The 23,621-nt window shown below is 43.1% G+C and overlaps 1 protein-coding gene across 8 annotated transcripts in view; it reads right to left on the bottom strand.

Moving 5' to 3' along the window:
- The window catches only part of LOC143143617 (ubiquitin carboxyl-terminal hydrolase 48), a 94,899-nt gene that overhangs the window by 8,496 nt on the left and 62,782 nt on the right, over window positions 1-23,621 (bottom strand). For all 8 annotated transcript variants that reach the window (XM_076305075.1, XM_076305072.1, XM_076305071.1 and 5 more), the window contains one exon: window positions 676-760. In XM_076305075.1, coding sequence (XP_076161190.1) covers window positions 676-760 — 85 coding nt within the window. The remainder of the gene's footprint in view (window positions 1-675; window positions 761-23,621) is intronic.

The following is a 23,621-nucleotide window of genomic DNA, read 5'->3' as shown; positions in this document are numbered from 1 at the left end:
TTCTCCATCGCGAGGAAAACTCGATTCCACGACTTCCGATTCGCGAGGAAGAGCGTACGTCGTCTTCCGGCGAATGGACTCTGCTTTTTTTTCTTCTTTTATTTCTCTCGAGCAAATTTTCGACGTGCAGAAGTTCACCGTACAGAGTCGATAAGGATCGTCGTTCGAAATTACTCGCGACTTATCGATTTTAAGGGGAATTAGAAAAGTAATTTTCACATTCGTGTGACGAAATCGATCGAAAGTGGAATAAATTAATCCGGTGTGAAAACATTTACTACTCGTCGAAAGGAAGTGTTTGAATTTCTTGAATATTGGACCAGATATCGAGGAAACTTGAAGTTTTCGAAACGGAGTGTTTGTTTTTAACGTTGCGTCGCAGTTTTAAACGGAATAATTAAACAATCGAGCAAGAACACGGAGGAAAGAACATTTCGGTCGTGAAGAGTGAACGTCGAGCAATCGAAGAAACCTCGAGCTTGGTGAATTGTAAATTCTGTAGAAACATTACCGTGAAATCGAGCGAAATCGTACGGGTACGTGAATCGGTGCGAATACGGAGGTTTCAAAGCGTAAAAAGCGAACGAGAATTCTCCACGGGATGATACGTTGGATGCTAATTAATGAAAATAGTTTCGGCGAGTATGGTATAATTTTGCGGGATTTCTTACTCACCCTTGAAACCCTTTTCCGGGGAGGTGACCTCGGGATTGTTCGCATCCGCCGTGACGTCCGCCTCGTTTTCTATCGGTGTGTCGATCTGAAAACGAACAAAAATTTCCATTGAGCATCTTCGAGGCAACAATATTCTTCCACGAACGATAACGCGAAATATTATATGAAATTTCTCGGTAGATTCGCAACAACCACCAATTTTGCATAGAATGAATTTCAAGACTGATAAATATGTATACAAAGCTTTCAAAATTTATACAATTCGTTGACGATATTATTATTACATATATTTACGGATTATTCGAGAGAGAAAAGAAGCTTTGAGCGCATCGTTCATTTTGAGGTTACTGGTATTGGTCGAAACGAGAATTAACCCTTTCGCTCCGGCGGGCGTATATATACGTCCTCGAAGAATGACCATTCTTATGCGAGGAGCGTATATATAGGCCCTAGAAGAATGACCATTCATATACGAGGAGCGTGTATATACGCCCTAGAAGAATGACCATTCATATACGAGGAGCGTATATATACGCCCTAGAAGAATGACCATTCATATACGAGGAACGTATATATACGCTCTGGAAAAGTGGTCGCTGGGGTACGGAGAGCGTACATATACATTCACACAATATATTATGTTATTTCATACTTTACACGAGATACTTTTGTTAATCGAATATCTGGCATAAAAAATACCTCGAATAAGACATCAAAAAAAAAGAATCAAGTACTATTGTTCACAATAGGATATTGGCTTATGCGTGGTTCCTAGCTTTGAACTTTATCCTACCAAACTTAATATTATGTTTGACTTTAAATACGAGCATTATAATATAATATATAAAAAAAAGTAAATTACGATTACAAAGTTTATTTATTTTATTAACTAAAACGATATTACCAAATACGATAAATATCATTGTGAAATTTCGAGAACAAGAAACGACTTCCACTTACTCCGAAGCGTTCCTCGGTGTCGACTACTCGGTAACGCTCTGCATTCACAGCTATCACATTTTCTCGCAAGCGCTCCGTAACGAAAGGGTTAAAGTAAATCGCAAAGTGTTCGAAATTGATAAGACGCAGGGACGGTTTATCGATGGTCGATCGGTCCAAGGCGTGCAGAGAATCTCACGGCGCGTCTCGTTCGCGAAATCTCACGATAGTATCCTCCTCGAAAAGTGTCATCGAAAGAGAGCAAAAGAGTCGTGGATATTTAGCGATGCACATAAAGGACACGTGTGAACAGCTGCCGACGTCCGTACGATCGTCTTCCCACGCGTCTTCGTGGATCACACGTGGGATCTCGGAGCGTTCCACATGGAACCGGAGCCACGTGGATCTCTCGACTAGTTCGCCTCGCTCAGGAAACCATCCTCGTGCATCACCAAATGTTCACAATAGCTCAAAGTATTTATTTGCTCTAACCGTCGCTTCGAAAACTCTCCGGATCGACTCGCCGACCCTTGTGCAACGCATCGCTTACGTTTCCTACTCAATGAAAAACGATGAACTCCGAGAACTGAATTTTATGCGGGAAAGTTTCCAAACTTAAAAGAGGAATCCAAGTTTAACGATTAAAATCCACGTCGATGTAAATACAAATTATGAATAATCTTTAATTTGGTTCATTTTTACTCAACGATGGGAAACGATGAACTCCGAGAACTGAATTTTATATAGGAAAGTTTCCAAACTTAAAGGAGGAATCCAAGTTTAACGATTAAAATTCACGTCGATGTAAATACGAATTATGGATAATCTTTAATTTGGTTCATTTTTACTCAATGATGGGAAACGATGAACTCCGAGAACTGAATTTTATATAGAAAAGTTTCCAAACTTAAAATAGGAATCCAAGTTTAACGATTAAAATTCACGTCGATGTAAATACAAATTATGGATAATCTTCAATGTAGTTCGTTTTTACAATTTTGTATACTTCCCCGAGAATTTATCGAGCAGATTGTACGAAGATTGCTTGGCAAAAGAAAAAACGACAGAACTTGAAAAATTTCCAGAAAAATGGGAAATCATCGACGATGGATGAAAAACACGAGTATGGTAAAACGTTTCCAAATCGATATTTTCAAATCCCGGAGAACGATACGGGCTCGGTTCGTTCCCTCTTTAACGATCCTTGACCTCGGCGATGGGAACGACGTCGCAAAAAGCGCGGACACGACTTCGATGACCCCGAAGGACTCCGAATGACGTGTAATTCGAGACTAAACAATTCGCGCGAACGACACGCCGCGACGCAAGCAACGTGGGCAAATTTTTCTCGATCGATATCTATAATAAATCCGTGCAAAAAAAAATTCTCGAGAGACCGCACCACGTGTACCGCATATACTCCGTTCGTGGTGTTACCGAGATGCTGCATATACGTATATATTCGAACGTGTCGCGAACTCTGTCTCGTGGTTGTAAAAAAAATTCGTCTCTCCTCGCCAGAGGGAACGTAGCAAGAGCCACGAAGATCGAGAAAAATGTTCACGAGCGGACGAGCTCGAGATCGCGGATCGCGGTTAAATCGAGACGAAACGATTTCTCAGGGTGACGGACTCGGTTTCGCGTAGGTGTAATTACGTCTTTGGAACCCCTTTTTCCCACAGAACTAAATATAGCGAGTCTCTCCGATGGCCTGGACACACATGTCTCCTATAGCGGGCCACATCTGGTCGCTGTTTCCTGCTAGCCGTGGCATCTTCTGCGATATGATTTATTTTCGACCGTAGGAATCCCAGAGATTCACCGTGCACTTAGACTGTCCGACAACGAGACGGTTCTTCCGGCGTAACAATCGGACTTCGTTCCACCGTAGTTCGCTAAAGATACGGAACTTTCGCGCTTTCGACCACTTTCCCACGAACGAACGACCGACCAATGAAAATAAGCGTGGAATACACTCTTGGGAAAATTTTGCTGCGAATGTTTCCAAGCAGTTCGCTTCGAAACAAAAAAAACGTATATCGAGACCTCGCCTTGGCACGATCGTTTATCGTACCAGGTTTTATCATCGTAAGGGTTCGTTAGCCTCGCGATGAATTAAAAATTGATTCCCAGAATAATTAATATTTTCCTATCTTCTCGTTCGTGCACCTTCTTAGCAACGAAGAACGACTATTCGAGAAACGGTATCGAAGCACGAGATAAACGAGATCAGGTCCTGTGACAGTGATTTTCTCGCAGGAAACCCACGTTAGGTTCTTGAATCTCGTCTCCGCGATCAAGCCCGCGAGAACCACCCACCTTCGATCCTTCGATCCTCCATTTCCAAAAGTTTCGTCCGCATCGAGGTCACCAGCACCGTGAATGCACGGTGCACCGCGAGTTCCCCGAAGTTTCTTTCTTTCATCTCCGAAACATTATTCTCAAGCCTAACGGAGGGCCCCGTCCCGTGTCTCGGGCCCGGGACGCGGAGGGACCAGGTAAAGAGCGTCTACGCGCGGCCAGTTTTGAAATGCTCGGCAATATAGTGAGTTCGTTACGAGTCTCGGCCGACGTTGTATGGCTCATAATTGCAGAGCTGGGTTTCGAGCTGCGCACCTTGGGGCGCGTTGTTCCACCGGCCTGACACCTATTGACCATTGGAAAATTCGGTGCTTGGAAGATTCCTCGATTTCCCACCGAAATTCCCGCGTTCGATGCACCGGGTCGACGATACACCGATCGGGTGCAGTTTCGGGGAAGTTTTCGTTTCGAGAATGTTTCGAACGATCGGAACCCGTGTCGGAAGACGAAAGAAAAGCCGACGCGTAACGGACAAAATATTTCCGGGCCCGAGAATGAAAATTATTAGCCCGGGAATGTCTTAATCCTCGAGAGCGAAGCGAAGACTCGCGGTGCTCTGGTTAACATAAATTTTTTCCCTCGGACGCGAGGAGGATACGCGGCGGCCACACCGAGTCGGTGCAACGCGAGCTGCACGCCGGTGCATAATGCATGCGAGGCGTCGGACGGCATTTAAGGCAGAGACCACGGTGCTTTTTGCCGCGAACCGCGGCCTTTTTCGACACCTTATCAGCGACGCGGATTCGAGCGGATCGCGCTTCGAATCTTCGAGAACACAGTGCCCTCCAGAGGTGACGGTAAGTTGAAACTCTCCTTCGGGGGAACTATTCTCGTGTTCGCGGGAAGTGTACAAAATCGTGGATAACTGGATTTTTTATTGCACAGCAAAGTTTCTGGTGCGTATATTCATAAAATTAAGGGTATCTGTAATTTTTTTTCGGGGGAACAATACTCGTATTCGCGGAAAATATAAAAAATCGTGGATAAGGGGATTCATTATTGCAGGACAAAATTTCTGGTGCGTATATTCATAACATTAAGGGTATCTGTAGTTTCTTTCGGGGAAACAATATTTGTATTCGCGGGAAATATAGAAAATCGTGGATAAGGGGATTTATTGTTGCACGACAAAATTTCTGGTGCGTATATTCATAAAATTAAGGGTATCTGTAATTTTTTTCGTGGATAAGAGGATTTTTTATTGCACAGCAAAGTTTCTGGTGCATATATTTATCAAATTGAGGGTATCTGTAGTCACATTGCATAGGAGAAACATTTTTATATCTGCAGGAAATGTACAAAACGATGGATTCGAGGATTTTGCTGCGTAAGAAAATTTCTCATGTCTTTGGTACAGAAAAATATAACACACTCTAAAGATGTTAAAAAGTGATCGAAACAAACTCGTGTAACTCTCGTACCTAAAATATTAATAAGATATCGTTCCACGGGTTCTAAGGAATCGCAAACCCGCGATTATCTGCCGCAAATGCGATGAGAAAGTTATTAAACAAACAACTGGAAGAATATTTACGCGAGACTGCATTCTCGATGATAATTGCCGTTACGGAAAATTTATCGGTATTGTATTACGAAATCCACGGGAATCTTTTTGTTCCCCCGCTAGTTAATATTCTCGGTGTAATGTCCACGCGAATGCGTTCCAGTGGTCGTTATCGCTTCGTCTCGCTCCGTTTCGATGCCTCTCTTCGCGACATTCGTCACGCGATAGACTTGTATAAGCGATCGCCTTAGCCAATAACGAAAATGCATGTAATTGGAGGTGGAGCGACCGATTCGATTCGTTGCCAGCTTGCGATCTCTGCGTAACGCGATGCATCGAGCAACAAAAATCGTTTACTGATCGCTCGTAGAGCGAGTTGTACTATTCGAACGCCACGAATGCGTAACAAATACGAGAAATGTTAAAAATTCTTTTTAACGTTCGGTGTGTTTACAACTTTCTCGTTATACTCTTCTGGTGAAATTACAAGAAACTTTTCATATTTGTCCGATTAATTAATCTAGTTCGTATCGATACTGTTGAAATACGACTTGGACCGATAGAGCCCTTGAGAAGTCAAGGCATAAGGCACTGTATAATATTCTACCATTTAAATAAACGTTCTATTTACGTTTTCTCTTGTGTTCGACAATTCCATTATTCCACAGATACTGGTGGTACGTTGCCACGAAAGCAACGATTCGTGCAAAGTGATCGTTCCGGGTACGAGGCGTGGCGGTATCTTCGTGGAGGATTCGGACGACACACCGATACCGGGTGTCTGTCGTAATGGTTCTTACGCTTGTCTGTTTAAGATTCCAATGTTCGCGTTGCGGATCACTGGCCAGCGACCACAGATCTTGTACCCGATCGGGCCGTACGATCCGCGCGTTACCCGATTAGACCGACCGTACGTCATTCTTATGCCAGAAGCGGCAAGTAAAAAGGGCGCCGGACTCGCAGTAAAATCTTGGTGGAATCGTTATAAGAGATTAACGAGATCCACGCGTCTGGTATTATCGGCACGCACCCAAGACCACTTGTTCGAGGAGCAACCTGTAGAGGCTGGCATACCGCACCGCTCGCACAACCGCGTGCACGAGAAACTGAAGCAGGAATTCAGGGTTAGCCGCGCGGCCAAATATAGATCGGAGTATATGTGGGAACACGTGTACGCGACCATAAATATCTCCTTTACGTTTCGTCAGCGCAATAAGAGCGCGCTGCGACCGTACTACAGATGCGCCTACGCATAATTGTCGTCGTCGACCGTATTTACCCGTCGACGGTTCATTTCTCTTCTTTTCGCTCATTTCTACGCACTCCGAGGGTACAAATTAACCATTCGGACTCGAGAGACGATCCTCGATCGTCACTTGATTCGGTGCTCTCCATTTCGATGGTGAAACCATCGTGGTTAAGAATTGAAATTAACATTCGATTACTTCTTTCTTGTACGATGTAAAGGTACGTATACGAAATGTTGAAACGAAAATTAATTTCGTTTGGAATTAATTACGCATTCGAAGGATTTCATCGAGGTGCTGGTTTCTGGTGGCAGACGAGCTTCGAACGCAAAGGGTTGAACCTCGAAGAGAACTGTCTAATTCGAGAAGGATTCGCAATATTCGTTCCAAGAGCGATCGCGCTTTTCAGATTTTCCGTCGAGAAATCTCACTACATTTCACTGAACACAAAAAAATCCCCTGTACGGGATTTATATTTATAACAGTACAACGAACCAAGTGGCTGTATTTTGCGTAAACTATACTCGGTCCGTGAGATATTAAAAATTAGAACGATACTTACTTATTTATTAAATATTCCTGTACATATAAAGATATAACGCGAGATTTGTTCGATTTTGCGAAATTTTCAAAAAAGAACTTTACCAGAAAGGGCGACATTTCTCAAAGGAACTTTACCAGAACTTTTACTATTGGGTTGTTCGGAGTCATTTCGTTTTCCAAAAATGAAGAATATATAATTTAATAAAATATATTTATACACTCTAGAAAAATCGTGTTTCATTTTCACCCCAAAAAAACGAAACTACTTTCCGAACAACCTAATAGAAAGAATTTTACTGAAAATTCTGTCTATCGAAAGTCACCTTCCTTCTGGTATCTTTTCGATCGTTAATAGAGATTTTCACCGTTTGCAAAAAAAAATACGAGCAATTATCAGCGAAATACCTTGACTGACATCAATCAAACGTAATAGTTGTTCGATAAGTTTTGTCGTTCTATAAGAAACGGAGCTATTAGTTTGTTCGTTTTATTTTTCCAAAGATGATACTACCGTTCGATGAAGTTTCATCTACACGAAACGTGTGAAGTTTCGTGTAGATGAACAGTTGTTCAAAGTCGAAGTGTCGTAATTTTTTTTACAATGGAAAAAACGACAAAACTTATCGAACAAGCCGGTATAGCGTGCTCGTTCTTTCGCGAACGACAGCTGTTCGAGTCGTAACACCGTCTTCGATGGAACCCGGAAATATAAAGTTCAGTAGAAAAGGTAAACGCGGTCAAACGCCCATATAAATATTCATTACTTTCAACGAACAGAGGCGCTCCGGTTGAAATACGATAATACTCGTCGTTTCTCTGCTCGAAAACAATGCCAATGCTAGTGAACGTTTCTTACCAGGAGTACGCCTCGTGATTCGAGTGTTTCAATTATCGAGAAACTATTATTGAATGCACGGAAGACTACTCTTAACACCATTGCTAATTTAAATAAAAGATGCATCCCTGTGATGATTTTTGCAAGACGAAATTCGCGATTTGGCTACGAATTTGTAAATCGATACGATGAAACTTGATGCAAGTTAACTCGATCCACTTCGTGATTTTTGAATTGTAAAATACGTTAAACAACGACTTCTACTTCGTGCAATAGATATAAAATATCACGAGGAGCTAAACGAGTATCCACGATCTCCAAAAAGGACACTATCGATAACTATTGCGCATAATTGATCCTTCTTTCGTAAATTATATACATTCTTCGAAGCTAGCGAGAACTCTGCGAACCTTCTCAAAGTGAAATATAATTCAAAAATAATAATTAAAGGTTCCAGTTACACGTGCGGTTCTCGGAAGATTCCGTGACACCGTTTGACGAAATAAAGCATCATCTCTGCCCGATGGTACGCCACATGTCTCACCACGGAAAGCGATTCCTCCTTGCGTCATCCGCTGTCGAGAGAGCCGTTAGAAGATGAGAGGGAACCACTGTCAAAGGTTGTTGCCAGGCGTCAACAAACAGAAGGTTAACAAGTGTTCGAAATTCCGCTTCTAAACTTCTAAACACGCGACTCTCGATTTTTTACGATCGAACGTTGTGAATTTCTTCTCGAGAAACGAACCAGCGATCTTGACGTTACTTTCTTTGGTAATATTTTATTTCATAATCGTTACTTTATCGTTTCCAGACAATCGTCCCTTCGTGGGATATCATCCCTCGAAGCAGTTCGCCGGGAATCGAACGAAGAAGGCAAATTGCGATTCGATCGGTGCAATTCGCGCAGAAAAGTGTGTCTCGCGAGTAATTCGTGTAAATTCGTGTAAATTCGTGTAAATTTCTTCTCGAGGAACGAACCAGCAATCTCGACGTTACTTTCTTTTATAATATTTCATTTCATAATCGTTACTTTATAGTTTCCAGAGTATCGTCCCTTCGTGAGATATCATCCCTCGAAGCAGTTCGCCAGGAATCGAACGAAGAAGGCAAATTGCGATTCGATCGGTGCAGTTCGCGCAGAAAAGTGTGTCTCGCGAGTAATTCGTGTAAATTTGTGTAAATTCGTGTAAATTTCTTCTCGAGGAACGAACCAGCAATCTCGACGTTACTTTCTTTTATAATATTTCATTTCATAATCGTTACTTTATAGTTTCCAGAGTATCGTCCCTTCGTGAGATATCATCCCTCGAAGCAGTTCGCCAGGAATCGAACGAAGAAGGCAAATTGCGATTCGATCGGTGCAGTTCGCGCAGAAAAGTGTGTCTCGCGAGTGATTCGTGGTTTCGAGATTAACCGAAGCGTGCGTGGCACCGATCGAAACGAGAATACAACTCCCTCCATAACTTATTCAGCGTTTAAGGGAAGTTCGATACCGCGAAGGAGGAAGAAGGGGAGGTGGGGGCCTCCGAGCCATAAATCATGGCATTTTCAGATTTCCTTTTATCAGTGGTGCTCTGGCGGTGACCACCGTTGACCCGCGCCCATAAATATCCCCATTAATATTAACTTAGGCTAGGCTAGAAGGCGAGAATCGCGAGTGACCGAAACGAGCCGACAAAAAATCGGTGCCAGGGGGTGCGCTCTGCGGCCGCTAGGAGCAACCGGAGTAGAAAAAAATCTCGTATGCCGGGGACGAATCTCATATTGGACGCAGCTGGGAATTGGCCGATCGAAAAATTCATGGTGAACCGAATTTCGATGGGGTGGTTCCACCCTCCTCGTGGCGTCATCGAACAACCAAAGTCCAAGGGAGGGAATATTAGTTTTATCTTTCTGTTATTTCCGCCAGCTCCTGTTATTTGCCTGCTCGTAGAGTCTCGCGTCTTGTACTATTTGTTAAGAATTCTAATCGCACGGAACCGAGAAATAACATTTATTTCGATATAATATCGGTTTGTTATCAAACAGTTTAAAACAGTTATTTACAGAAACGTTTCAACCCCTTTCTCGTCGTTTTGATAGTTTGATATCTTTGCCTCCGCGACGAATTTCAAACACTAGATGTCTTCTTGTAATTACCGTCTCACGCTGATATTTTATAATAAAAAAAAATATACATCCTACGAAACGATACAATACATCGCGCTAACACGTTACAAGAAGCAAAACACTTTTTCGTACACGGAGATTGTAAATGTAATCTGTATCGGTTTCCGTTCTCGGTAACTCGATGCACCTCGTGTAACCCAAAGAACCAGCTATTGCTTTCGTGTAATCCCGGTTAACCCGATAAGAACGTGTTTCGAGTATAATTTAAACTTCGTATTCGCGAGTGCACGAAAGTGTTCAATTTGCCCGCGAAACGATTTCAGATGTTGCAAAAATTTTGTACCGTCGGTTCGACACACGCGGCGTTCGTCGTTCACAACACGGGATAAAAATCACCGTCCGTTCCGTTTTTCAGGCCATCGGCAATCCTGATTTTGTCACTTCGAAGCGAGAATTACCGTATATGTCTTTGCACCGAGTAGACCTGGAAACTGGCGACGCGGTCTCGCATCGAGAATACAAAAGCGTTAAATTTTCTTTGAGACGCGTTGCCAGAGGAACTTAAAGGGATAATTAGCTGGTGATCCGGCGAGTTTCGCGACACCCTCTGGGGAAGGTTCTCGCGTCGCAAAAAACCACCGAGGACATAAAACGCTTTCTCGTTGTTCCATTCTTTGCGTTTCGTTCCCCTGGTGAACGAGAATCCCATTTTCAGGCAAAACCGTCACCGACAAACGACGGTGAACGCGCCGTCCGGCTAATGACGATTATCCGCCATTGCGGTGTACTCGCATCGCGATTAATTCCTCGAATTTTCGGTATTTGCGCTCCACGTTTCGCACGCGTGTTTATTGAATCTTCAAGATTGGAAACGAAAAAAATATACTCGGTAAAGCGTCCGTTGGATCTTTGGACATCCTCTCGAAGCGATCGATTTCTCATCTTTGTTCAGATTCGTCTGCTGAAAATTCTGCGCGGTAATCTCCACCTCCGCGTCCAAAGGTAAAGTTCGTAAAGTTCGTAGTTAATTCGTTGAATGTTCAATATTTGTACTCCACGTTTCGCACGCGTGTTTATTGAATCTTCAAGATTGGGAACGAAAAAAATATACTCGGTAAAGCGTCCGTTGGATCTTTGGACATCCTCTCGAAGCGATCGATTTCTCGTATTTGCTCAGATTCGTCTTTGCTGAAAATTCAACGCGATAATCTTCACCTCCGCGTCCAAAGTTAACATTATCGACTCGTGACGTCGCATCGATAATAAATCCCACGGAATGGTAGCGTTCGCGATTTCTCTAGAGCTTGTAGCGATCGTCGAGACGATATCATCTATCCCCGTAGATACATCGACGCCTTTTAAGTGGCGGGAAAGGAGAATCTTTTCTACTCTGGCTCGGCCGGTTCGATTATTCTTCGATCGGAGCGAACGCGATGACGATGACGATGCCTTTTAAGCCTGCATCGGCTTAATTGATTTATTTCTGAGAGGGTCCAGGAGTCAAGGAACCGGGACCGCCGATTGGCCGACGGAGAGGGGGCCGCGTCAGACAGGACGATCGGCCTCGAAGGACCTCTTTCTCCTTGGAACCCTTTCTTCGATCTTATCCTCGAAAGGCTCGACAATTAAGGATAATAATTATGGTGTTCCGGCTACTGATCTCCGGCTACCGGTCTTCCGACGAGGAAAAAAAAGGAAATATACGCCCCGGGCTCGACTACAATGTCGACATATAGCGGTAACGAAAGTGGTCAATTAATAGTGGCTCGATTTTCACGGGCGTTGTAATTATTACGATTTTAGCTCCGGCGACCGATGGCAATTACCGCGTATAATTAACAGTGGATTAACCTTCGCGAGGGTTGTAATTATTACGATTTTAGCTCCGACCGAAATTAATAATAATTACTACGGATAATTCGTAACTGCTCAACTTCCAGCTGAGTGGTAACCATTACGATTTCGTGTACCGTGTACGTGTGTAACGTTCGTTACATTTGCGTACGGTATGACTCTTGCAAAGATCCTACAATCTCTTTTACAGTTCCTACAATCCCTTGTACAGTATCTACACTCTCATCTCTTGTAGATCCTACAATTTCTTGTACAATTCCTACACTCTCCTCTCTTATAGAACCTACAATTCCTTATACAGTTTCTACACTCTCCTCTCTTATAGAACCTACAATTCCTTATACAGTTTCTACACTCTCCTCTCTTATAGAACTTACAATTCCTTATATAGTTTCTACACTCTCCTCTCTTGTAGATCCTAGAATCCCTCGTACAGTTCCTAGACTCTCCTCTGTTAGAGATCCTACAATCTCTCGTACAGTTCCTACACTCTCCCCTTTTGTAGATCCTACAATCTCTTGTACAGTTCCTACACTCCCCTCTCTTATAGAATCTACAATCTCTCGTAGATCCTACATCTCTTCTACACTTCCTACACTTTCCTCTTTTATAGATCTTCCAATCTCTCGTACAGTACTCTCCTCTCTCGTAGAACCTACATCTCTCCTACACTTCCTACACTTTCCTCTCCTGTAGATCTTCCAATCTCTCGTACAGTACTCTCCTCTCTCGTAGAACCTACGCGCGGTAATTGTACATCCGAGTACCGGCGGTACGCATCGAACCACCTCGCTAAAAAGTATCTTTCGCGCAACAATCCACGATCGAGCGAGAGATGTCTCATCAGTGGCACAACCCGTACCCGGAATCGGTGTCTGACCGGTCGCGGAGCCATAAATCCGAGGGAAGGATTCACGCCTATTGCTGGCTCTCTCGTCCATGCACGCTCGTCCTGGCCGAGAAAAGTGTCCGGTCGTCGCGAGGGTGAGATCAGACCACCCCCTTCGCTTCGTCGAATCCTGGCCGGGCCGAGCGCTGCAAGATTTGTCCCCTAATGTAGTCAGTGAGCCTCGGGGACGGCTCGGCGATGGGGTTCGCAAGTAGGCGTCTAGAAAGTGAGTAATGCTCACGACAAACGCAGCCCGGAGGGGGCTGAAGAGGGGTTGGGACCAGGGAGAAGATCCCAGCAGATAGGGTGCTAAGCGACACGCTAAGACCGCTGACTATCTGCGTGTCTCCTCGAGGGTTGCTCTTCACCCCTCTTCATCTACGCCTTCTTCTCTCTCTCTCTCTCTTTCTCTCTATCGTGTTTCCTTTCAATCTCTTGCCTCTGACTTCTACCTAGACGAAGCTTTTCATATTTTTTTTCTTTTTTTTTTTTGAGAATTTTTGGATTCGAATCTTCACCTTCGCTTTCTTCTCTCTCTATTTAATATTTTCTTTCCGCGTAATAATAAAAGTATCAATATCAATGTCACCTTCTTTTTTAAGAAAGTTTTCTATCTTTTCTCTTCTAAGAATTTTTACTTCCTCCATTCGAGTATTTACTTCCACCTCTGGTGTGTTTCCTTTCCTCGATTTCAGTATCCATATCTAATGTTTACGACCTGATATCGCTACTTATTTAGAAGTTTCTAATCTTTCGGACGAATCAATATACTAAAACAAAAAAATTCCAACGAAGAATTACACGAGCTGTTTAAACTTTCGGTTATTAATTTTATACAAACATCCTGGCTATACACAGATCATTTACTCTACGATTCGACATTGGTTGTTACTGAAATTTATTTATTCCTTGGCAAGACAATTTAGTATTCTTGCTGCGTCGTGGTCAGCCGGTGAATCGGTGATATCGAATTTTATTTTAAAACTACAGCTTGTGTTCTGTTTATGTCTTCGTTGTCTTTGTCTACCAACCCTCCTTGCCGAGATCTTTCACGGTCCGCAATTTGCCAGGGTGTTTCCCTTTACCCTCGATTTGGGGCGCAAAGGATGTTGAATTGTTGCTAGTCGGTTTATCGTTCCAATCGTTCTCCACAGGGGTATGGAAACATAGGTGAAGTCAACTGGATACAAATAAAAAGATCCGTGTAAACGTACGTCTCCAAAGATATTCGATTATTCGGTTTCCAATCGATCAGGATCCGGAGCAACGAGCTCCAGTGGTGAATATCGAGATTTCTCGGTGGTTCGAAATTGAAAATTTATAACGAAAATCCAGGAGTAAGAGTGAAACGGCCACGTGGTGGCAACGTGACGATAACAAGTCGCCCCGGCGCTCGAAAGAGCGAACAAGCTCGATTGCTTCGTCGTCGTCAAAGACCGCGTCGGCAAAGAGGACGAGGAGGAGAACGTTGCGTGGGCATGAAGGCGGTCTTTGTGTTTTGCCGGAAGCGTGGCCCGGGCTCTTGATAGGCGACGTGTCTAAAGTGATTCTCGGCGTGCTCGTCTCTCTCGGTTTCCTTGACTTTGGCCGTTGATACGAACCATTTCGCGCCGAGATGCACAAAATTCGACAACTTCCGCTCTGTGAATCCTTCGGAATAGTGAACGAGTCTTCTCGATCTTCGTACAACGTTTATCGTTCGATCTGTATCTTCTTACGATCGGAATAACTCGAGAACCTATATCTCGAAAGAAATATCGCTTAGGATCGTTTGTGATTTTTCTTTCGAAAATACTCCAACGGTCGATATTCGTGTTACTCAATCGGGATCGATTAACAATGAAAATTTACGATTGTAGAAATATTGAACACGTCGAAGATTTGTACACGAGTTTAAGTGATAGTATCAAGATGAACTCTTCGCTGGAAAATGGAGTTTCTGGTAAATCTTACCACGAGTTCTTTAACCAATTAGAACAGCGAATCGAGTAACTCGTATTTGTTGATAGCGATCTGTGAAGATTGTCGCGCGAAACCAGGAATAACCGTAACCGATAATCTTGAAAAGGTCTCGATATCGACGTCGGTTATCGCGTATTCTACCGCTAAAGGGTTAGAGCGTAGAAGACTGGATCAAGGCGTTCGTAATGAACGGAGAAAAAAGGCGGAACGAGAAAAATCGGGGAAAAAAGAGAAACGGAGGCGCGAAGGTGGAGATTAGACGAGGGAGAAGGTTTTTGGACGATCACCGATCCCGCGTAGATGTTGTGCGTGGAATGACTGATGAGTTTTCCGCTCGATTGGATGACGGTCGAACTCGCTCATTTTTGTATCCTTTTCCAACCCTTGCCATCGTCACACATACCACCCGCGTCCACTGACCGCGTTCGACCTAAATCTCCAACGAATCCGACGCATTCACTGCACTGCGGTTTCTCGTGAAAAGAATCTGGAACTCACCGTGTTGACTGAGTATTATATTTTTTACTTAGGCCAACGAGTAACGAATATCCTTTAAACGGACCGTTCGCTGTAAATATGACCGATAAACACTTATTATTGATAGTCGCGGTTATTGGTATCTTTGAACCGATTGAAATACAATTTAAGAAGATACAAAATATTGTGTAGAGAGAATTGAGAATCATATTGCAGCTTAAATTGACGGTAGAGATATCTAACTTGTATCTTGAAATTAAGATAAACGAACAGATTCACTGTACATCAATTTAGAAACGTTGACTTTCTCGTTGTTTAATTATGAAAGAAATTCAAAAAATCCCTCGTGTCCCTTTGCTACACACCATTTTGGAAACGTTGGCTCTCTCGTCGTTCGATTACGAAACAAATTGAAAAATCCCTCGCGTGACTTTGGAATCGATGTCGAAGTTTGCTCGAGAACGTCCAAAAAGATTCGAACTTTCGAATTTATGAATTTTCCTACGCTTCGAAGAGAAGATTACATGGGCCCGGGCAACGTTCGTCGGGATCGCGTAACAAAGTGACTGTTGTGCTTTCTCGTTTCGTCGGTTCACGAACGATGAGTGGACCACTATGCACTTCGTTCACACCCGGTAGACGGAGGGGTGTATAAAGACATCCGCCGCAACGGTCGGGACAGAACACCGCGGCCCTTCTTGAAAATAATTTGAATAATTACCGGACCGAGTTTTTCATCGGGGATGCTAAACAGCTGTTGTTTACGCTCCTCTTCTCGAGTCTTCTGCGAGACGAAAGACAATGCAGAGGCTCGGTAATTTTCTTAAAAGACCAACGCGGATATCTCGAAGCCCCCATCCGTGTCTCTCCTACCGATTAAAATGACAATGCGAGTTCGTATCGGAAAAGCAAGGTAGCTACACCGCGATGTACTCTGCTCGGGTAATTCTCGTAAAATGATTTCCGTGTCGTTGGAAACGATCGAAAAAGAAAAATTTTCACGAGGGAAAAATATATATAATAGTTAGGGGAGTAAGGTTTACATTATTGGACAAACATTATGAAATTTGTATAGAAAAACCAAAGATAATAAAATATAGAGAACACGATAACCGAAGCATCGAAACGAATTTTCAAATTTCTAGGTCTCTGCACACTCGGTATCGCGCACAATGTTTGTTTCCGTTTGAAAAACACAAACGAGGTCAAGGAGAACGAGTTCGGTTTGAAAAACACTCGCACTCGAGTTGACCGTTCGTCTTTCCATTCATTGTCGCCGAAATTCTGGAGCGAGCGCGTCCTAATATCCAAAGACACGTCTCCGGTGTCCTGTGGAGCACGTACGAGTTCTATTAACGACAGGCCCCCCTCCATTTTGGCAAAACACACGCCAGGGCTGACTCGACGCAGCCCCGAGTAATAATTTCTCGGCCGAATTAGCGCCATAAGTTTACCGTTGCGACAGCCGCGGGGACAATATTAATCTACTTTGAATTTATACACCGTGCGGTCTTCCGCCGCGTAACTTCCTTCGTGTTAAGTCTTCCGCGGCTTTTCGCTATCTTTCGGCTTGCAACGTTCATGGAAATGCAGATCGAAACGATCTTCTCTGATCTTTCGGGGGTCGAAATCTCTTACGAACACTAGCGTGTTATCTTCTCGACAGAATTAACTAACGGTAAGTTGATTACTTAACTAACAGTAAGTTGCTAAGTATTGGATTGTTCGGAAAGTAATTTCCTTTTCCAAAATGGAGCATATATAATTTAATAAAATGTTTATACACTCTAAGAAAATCGTATTTCATTTCCACAAAAAAGAACAACGAAATTATTTCCCGAACAACCCAATAAATCGAGAGGAGATATAAAAAATTTTTTTCGTGCGAGATTTCCTTTTAGAGAAAACCGAGTTCGAAAATACTTGGAAGTATTTGAACGCGATTTAAGTGTTTCTTCAATGGACATTATTTTTGTAATACTTGTATCGATTTTTATGAAAATTAATAATATCATGGTTCACATAATAACACGTAACTTGGACATTATTTTTGTAATACTTGTATCGGTATTTGTAAAATTTAATAACATCACGATTCACATAATAACACGTAACGTTACATAAACCGTACCTACTGCCTCCAAGAATTTACAAATTCGATTTCCTCGAAAACAAAGCCTCCTATGGAAAAATTTCTTCTTTCACATTTTTAATTTACTTCTTCGCGAAGAATCGTCGCACGATGGTTAGAATTGTATTCAGAGGGACACTCCGTATCTTCGTCTTCTTGCGATACACGAGTACGATCGTACAACGGACACGATCGCGCAAGGGATTAATTTAATTTTCGAACGAATGTGTTAGAATGTGGGTGGCAGCGGGTTTATTTACTCTGCGGTGCGTATTAAGACGCGGTCAGATGGAAGGGGTGAGATTCACCCCTTTTGCTCTAGACAGATAAATAACTCAAGACAGCCTGGGAATAACTTAAGACACGCATCCGTGATGAGAGCGTGGAAAGCACGAGGAACTACCGTACCGGGGAAATTGTTCAAGATCGTGGTAATGTTTCGCTATATTATCCCGTATAATTATACCGGAGAGCACCATCATCGTCGATCGGAGTAGAACTATCAGGTTCTTCGTTTTTTTTTTTGTGAAAACGAAACACGATTTTTTTAGAGTGTACAAACATATTTTATCGAATTATACATTCTCCATTTTGGAGAACGAAACGACATTCCGAACAATCCAATATTAAAGAATCTCTTTAATAATCCACCGTTATCTGATTCGGGAAAAATGAAAATTTGATACGTCGCGTTTCAATTGTAATCGTACAAGCTCTGTCTAAAATTCAATCTCGAGAATGTGAAAATCATCGTTGTTCGTTACTACTATTTTATATCCAACATCATTGCAATATAAAATCTGCGATGCGAATGAAACAGTTTTAATTCGTTGAACGACCTTTTACGGTAGAAAAATATTTCTGAATTACACGATCGACGCTGAAAGCTTCACGGTGCTTTCATCCGTTATGAAAAACACGGTTTGTATTTTTTTATCGTTGCTCGTATTCAATCCCCGTTCCACTCGAAAATATGTTTATACACTCGAAGCGACACCACGGGCCAGAAGTATAAAATCCTCGAAGACGTGGAACCACGCGGAATCTCGTACGCGGGATTCTTGGGTGTTTCGAGGCCCTTCGAGAAGAACCATCGACGAGACGGAAAGGGACGATCGTAATGGCCACTTAATTAGCCGTTGATAGTCGCCGCATCGCTACGGATATCAACGAATTCGTGTGATCGATAGTAAATTGTTCCGTTGGTACGATGAAACGCACGTGTCCCGTTTCTCGGAATTCGCCGACGAAACGAACCATGGGGTCGTAACGGCTCGCGATAGGCTGCAATTACGTGATTAATGGTACGAGTAAATAGAATTTTGTTTCGAGATTTTATGACGGTCGTTTCGAGTTTAAAGGTTGTTTCGCGGTTACGGAAAGTGCTCGTACAGTTTCCGGCACAATGAAACCGGTACACTTTTCGAATGAACAACCACGCTCGACCCTTTATACCGGGTACAACGAGTCTAACTCGCGCCGCGTAATAATGTTTATCTTTTTCTACTATATAATTTTGATCAACGAACGGTTATTAGATTGTAAAAGTTGCTCGAGTCTGGGTCCTGTGCCTGTAATGCACGTTGAGAAATTAAAAAGTGACTCGAGCGAACACTCGTTCTTTGAGTGATGTTATTTTCCCTTTACACGCACTTTCGAGGGTATTCGTTCCATTATTTCTATATATAATAATAATTCTCTCGGGTACGATCGGTTTGTTCACTTGTACTTCTGTTCTCGGAACGTGTTTTCTCGTTAAGTTACTTTTATCGCGCGATAAATTCGAGTAAACGTATTCTCCCTTCTCTTAATATTCTTCGATTCGTTTTTCGCCCTATCGACGAATCTTCATTATTTCATCAACTGGACTTCAACTTTTGGTATTATATTTAGATATTATCGAACAAGTTTTCAATTTACACTCTTCTCCGTAGAAATACGAACAAATTTCTCGGCAATATTTCACATTATATCACACCTGTACTATCTCACGATTCGAAATACTACCGTCGAGAACTCTGAAAATAAAGACACACTCAATTTCGAAAAAATTAATTTCTTCGCGAAACGAACATCGAAAAATGGTTCGAGCTTCGATTTAAAGATACATCTTACAAAATACGATTTACGTAAAATAAAAAAAACGAGTACAGGTCGATTCGTAGAAGCTTGTTCTCGGAGCGAGTAAAAGGAAGATCGGTAAGAAAGCAATCGGTACAGAATCGATCGGTCGGGGTGTAAACGAAGAAAAGTGCTCGAACGAGATCACTATACGTTAATTTGTACGATCGGTGCATGGAATCGAAACAAGGTCCAGGATCGATGTCGAATAAATTCAGTTCCATCGGCGAAGCGAGACTCGCGACATTAAATCGAAATGTACAGATCCCAGGCATCGTCGGGTCGTTCGTTCGTTCGATCGATCGATCGACGGATCGGGTTATTTTGCAGTCGAGCCGGTCCCGCGTTCCTTTTTGCTATGTCTTCGGATCGCGGCATAAAGGGACCTATCGGATGTTTCCAATTTTCTGTTGGTGAGGCTTGGGACTACCGTGTACAGCCCACTATATTGGAATCTCCGTAAGAAAGAAAAAAAAAAGAAGAACGAAGAGGGATGATGCCGAGGGCGCGAGCCAGAAACGGTGGAACGTGCAAACCTTTTCGAAACGAACCTGCGAAAAAAAAAGGGGGAGAGCAAAATACTTTGGAGAAACGAACGAAAGGCGACGATGAACGAAGATTTTTAAACGATTACTCCTCTCGTATCTCTTCCTTACCCTTTCATCCATTTTACACTGATTATCTCTTCAACGAACTCGATACCGAAAAAAACACAAAACTTACCCGATACCAGGTTATTCGGAGAGTGATTTCGTTTTCCAAAATGAAGAATATATAATTTAGTAAAATATGTTTATACGCTCTAAAAAATAATCGTGTTTCGTTTTCACCAAAAGAACGAAATGACTTTCCCAGACCTAACCCAATATTTGAGTTACTCTCGCGACCGTTTAAAAATTTCCACCGACCGTACCATTGAAAAATTCGTCGAGTTTCCACGGTGGATACAAGGCTCGGTGTACAACGATCGTGTTCGCGATCGATCGACCGTTCGATTGCACGAAAAACGATCATAGAAGGACGGAACAACGGGCCGAATAACCAGCGCGAGGAGGAACGCGACGGAATTAGAAGTGGCTAGACCTAAGAAGAGACGAAACGAAGAGGAGAACCGTCCGAACGAAATCGTGGAATCCCGCGAAAGTCGAACGGAGAACGATGTTACGGAGGAACACGCGGAAAGGAGAGAGAAATGACCGTGAAGAGTGGAAACGGGGAGCAACCGAGAGAGAGAGGAGCGCGTCGAACGCGGACATTCGTCACACGACATCAAACGCGGCTGCCGCCCGTTCGAGAACTCGACCGACCGACTCTAAAGACTCCGGTCGATCAGCCATGAAGAGAGGGCACACAGTGAGGAGGAATTGCAACGAAAAAAAAGAAACGAAAAAAAAAATTATGGGGAAAAATGAACGGAAGGAGGAGGAAACGAGCGAGATCGACTTTGTAAGCAACTCTGTTGTACTATCCTTGTCGATCTTGCTCGGGTAATTTAATGCGTTTCCGAGCAGGGCTGAGAGATTGGCAATTGGGTCTTTAATCGGTTAATTGCACGGAAGGGAGGGAGGGAGTGTATAGGGGTGCGAAGATCGCGAGTTTGGATATTTTTTAACCCTTACGATTCGAGAGATCCTCGCTCGCCATCTAATTCAGTGTACTATTTTCGAGCCGGGAATATTTGATGGTTTGGAATTCAAATTGGAATTGAAATATCACGTTCTTGTAGAGTGTAAACGCATCTATGCGAAGTGTATAAAAATGTTTCGTTTCGGATGAATTTTACGACTTAGAGGATTTTCTCGAGGCGTCGGTTTCTGGTAGCGAAGAAGCCTCGAGTGCAAAGGGTTAACCTTCTTAAATGATACGAGACGAAGGCTAGTTTGCGTTGAATGGATATCCAAGTTCGTAACGCGTAGTGTGCTCACGAGTGAAACGGATGTTATATTTTGTTACTTAGAAAGGTTTCTCAGATCTTAAAACCGAGGATGGACGTATGAAAGGATTAGACACTCTTACGAGAGCAACGAACATCTTACGAGTGGATATTCAAGTTAGTAATACATATTGTATTCACAAATAAAACAAATGTCATGTTTTGTTACTTGAAGAAATTTCTCGGTTCTTAAAATTAAGGATGGACGTATGGAAGGATTAGCCACTCTTACAAGAACAACGAACATCTTACGAGTGGATATTCAAGTTGGTGATATTGTATCCACAATTGAAACGGATGTTATGTTTTCTTACTTAGAAAAATTTCTCATTTCTTAGAACCAAAAATGAACGTATCGAAGGAGATATCTACTCTTAAGACTCGAACACTTACCGCGTACTCTTGCAGACACTCTTATCGAACGTCTCACGATCAAAGATGTACCTACGAAAGGAACGAACCTATCCGTTCTTAGCTCCTGAACACAGACCACCGTTCCTGCGACCAAGAACGGACGTATCGAACGAGTAATACGCAGTTTCGTGAACGAGACACCGAGTATACCGAGCGGTAGAGGCCGATTCTTTTCGTCAACTACCGAGCAACGTCCACGGGAAAAAGGGAAGATCGAGATCGCGAGATGCAGATACGCGGGAGCTGAGCACTGACTTCGTAATCGCGACCTTGAATTATTGCACGAACGATGACGAGACGGTATTTAATGTATCGAAAGACGTTCCGCGGTTGAATCTATCCGCAAGTCATCCCAGTCATTGTATGTTCCAGGATTCTGAACCGGTAGCTCCCTTGGTCTCGTTCACGTCGTTGATCGTTCAACGCACAATGCACTGGGAACTGTTCCAGTAGCCAGACTGGAAGTCAATAGAGACAGCTTAACACAGAACACTGTCTCTGGAGCTACGAACCTCTTTGAAATCGAACCGAAATCTTCTTCTCGCCGCACACTGGTCATCTTTCAAGATTCTCGGAATACCAAAAGGTCACTTTTAGCGAACACCGAGCGAACAACGACGAAACTTTTCGAATTACTTTCGAGTTCGTTTATTTACTCATTCTCGGTTCTATTTCGATATTATTTCTCTGCAGTGCTGACGAAACACACAGAAACCGTCGAACAATTGCAAAGTCAACTATCGCGCAAAATTATCTAAAAGTATCTTCTCTTTGACCGATTCGTTCACGAATAACTGCGTACAAATGATATCGAAGTCTCGATCGGTGTCAAAGGTATTCGAACGACGGAATTTCTCGAAGAAAACGAGAAAAGGAGCTCGACTCGTGCCAATTTCCATCGAATCCATCGCGCTGGTTCCGCTCGACAAAAAGGTCACACATTTTCCAACATAGACGCGGTTCGAATTAGCGATTTCTTGCCACCTAAATCCGAGTTTGGAGAAAGAAAAAAAAATGGCGACCAGTCGAATCCGTGGAACGGTTCCGCGGGCAAAAAGGTTCGCAAATTTCCCACCGCGGGATGACTGTAATTACTCCGGTGGCAGTGTCGAGTTCGAACAACGTCTATCGGTCCTCGTGGTCGATGTAACGATAGTGATAAATCCTTTTAAGGAGCGTCTAGCTGCTTTTAACGGCCGTTGAACGCTATCGTGGCCGTAACGCGAGTGAAAAATCCGTAACCGAGGGATAATTGTTCGCAGTTACGCGGATAACCGCGGGCCAATCCCGTGGCAAGAAGCTGCAACCTCTTGCGGGATTGTTTCGCGAAATCTTCTCGTCGTAAAATGCGCACGGCATAATCGTATGAAATTTAGTTTAAGAGCGGATCACTGTTGTCCATCGCCGGAGAACAAATTGCGCGCGGCGATTAATCCGTTCGCGAAATAGGAAAACGAAACGAGCAAAATGAACAGCGAGGAAAGAAAACACGATTGCAGTGTTTTTTTTTATGAATTTTACTTATTACGTTCCGAATTTTGCGGTGGACATTTCGCGAAGAGAACATTTTCCTGAGTCACCGAAGAAGAGGAACGTTGAAGTTCTGTTAAGAGAGTATACCGGTCTG

Source organism: Ptiloglossa arizonensis, chromosome 2 (genome assembly GCF_051014685.1).
Source record: "Ptiloglossa arizonensis isolate GNS036 chromosome 2, iyPtiAriz1_principal, whole genome shotgun sequence".
Classification (NCBI taxonomy): domain Eukaryota; kingdom Metazoa; phylum Arthropoda; class Insecta; order Hymenoptera; family Colletidae; genus Ptiloglossa; species Ptiloglossa arizonensis.
Note: the sequence above shows the minus strand (reverse complement) of the source record. Positions and strands in the feature narration are given on the sequence as shown.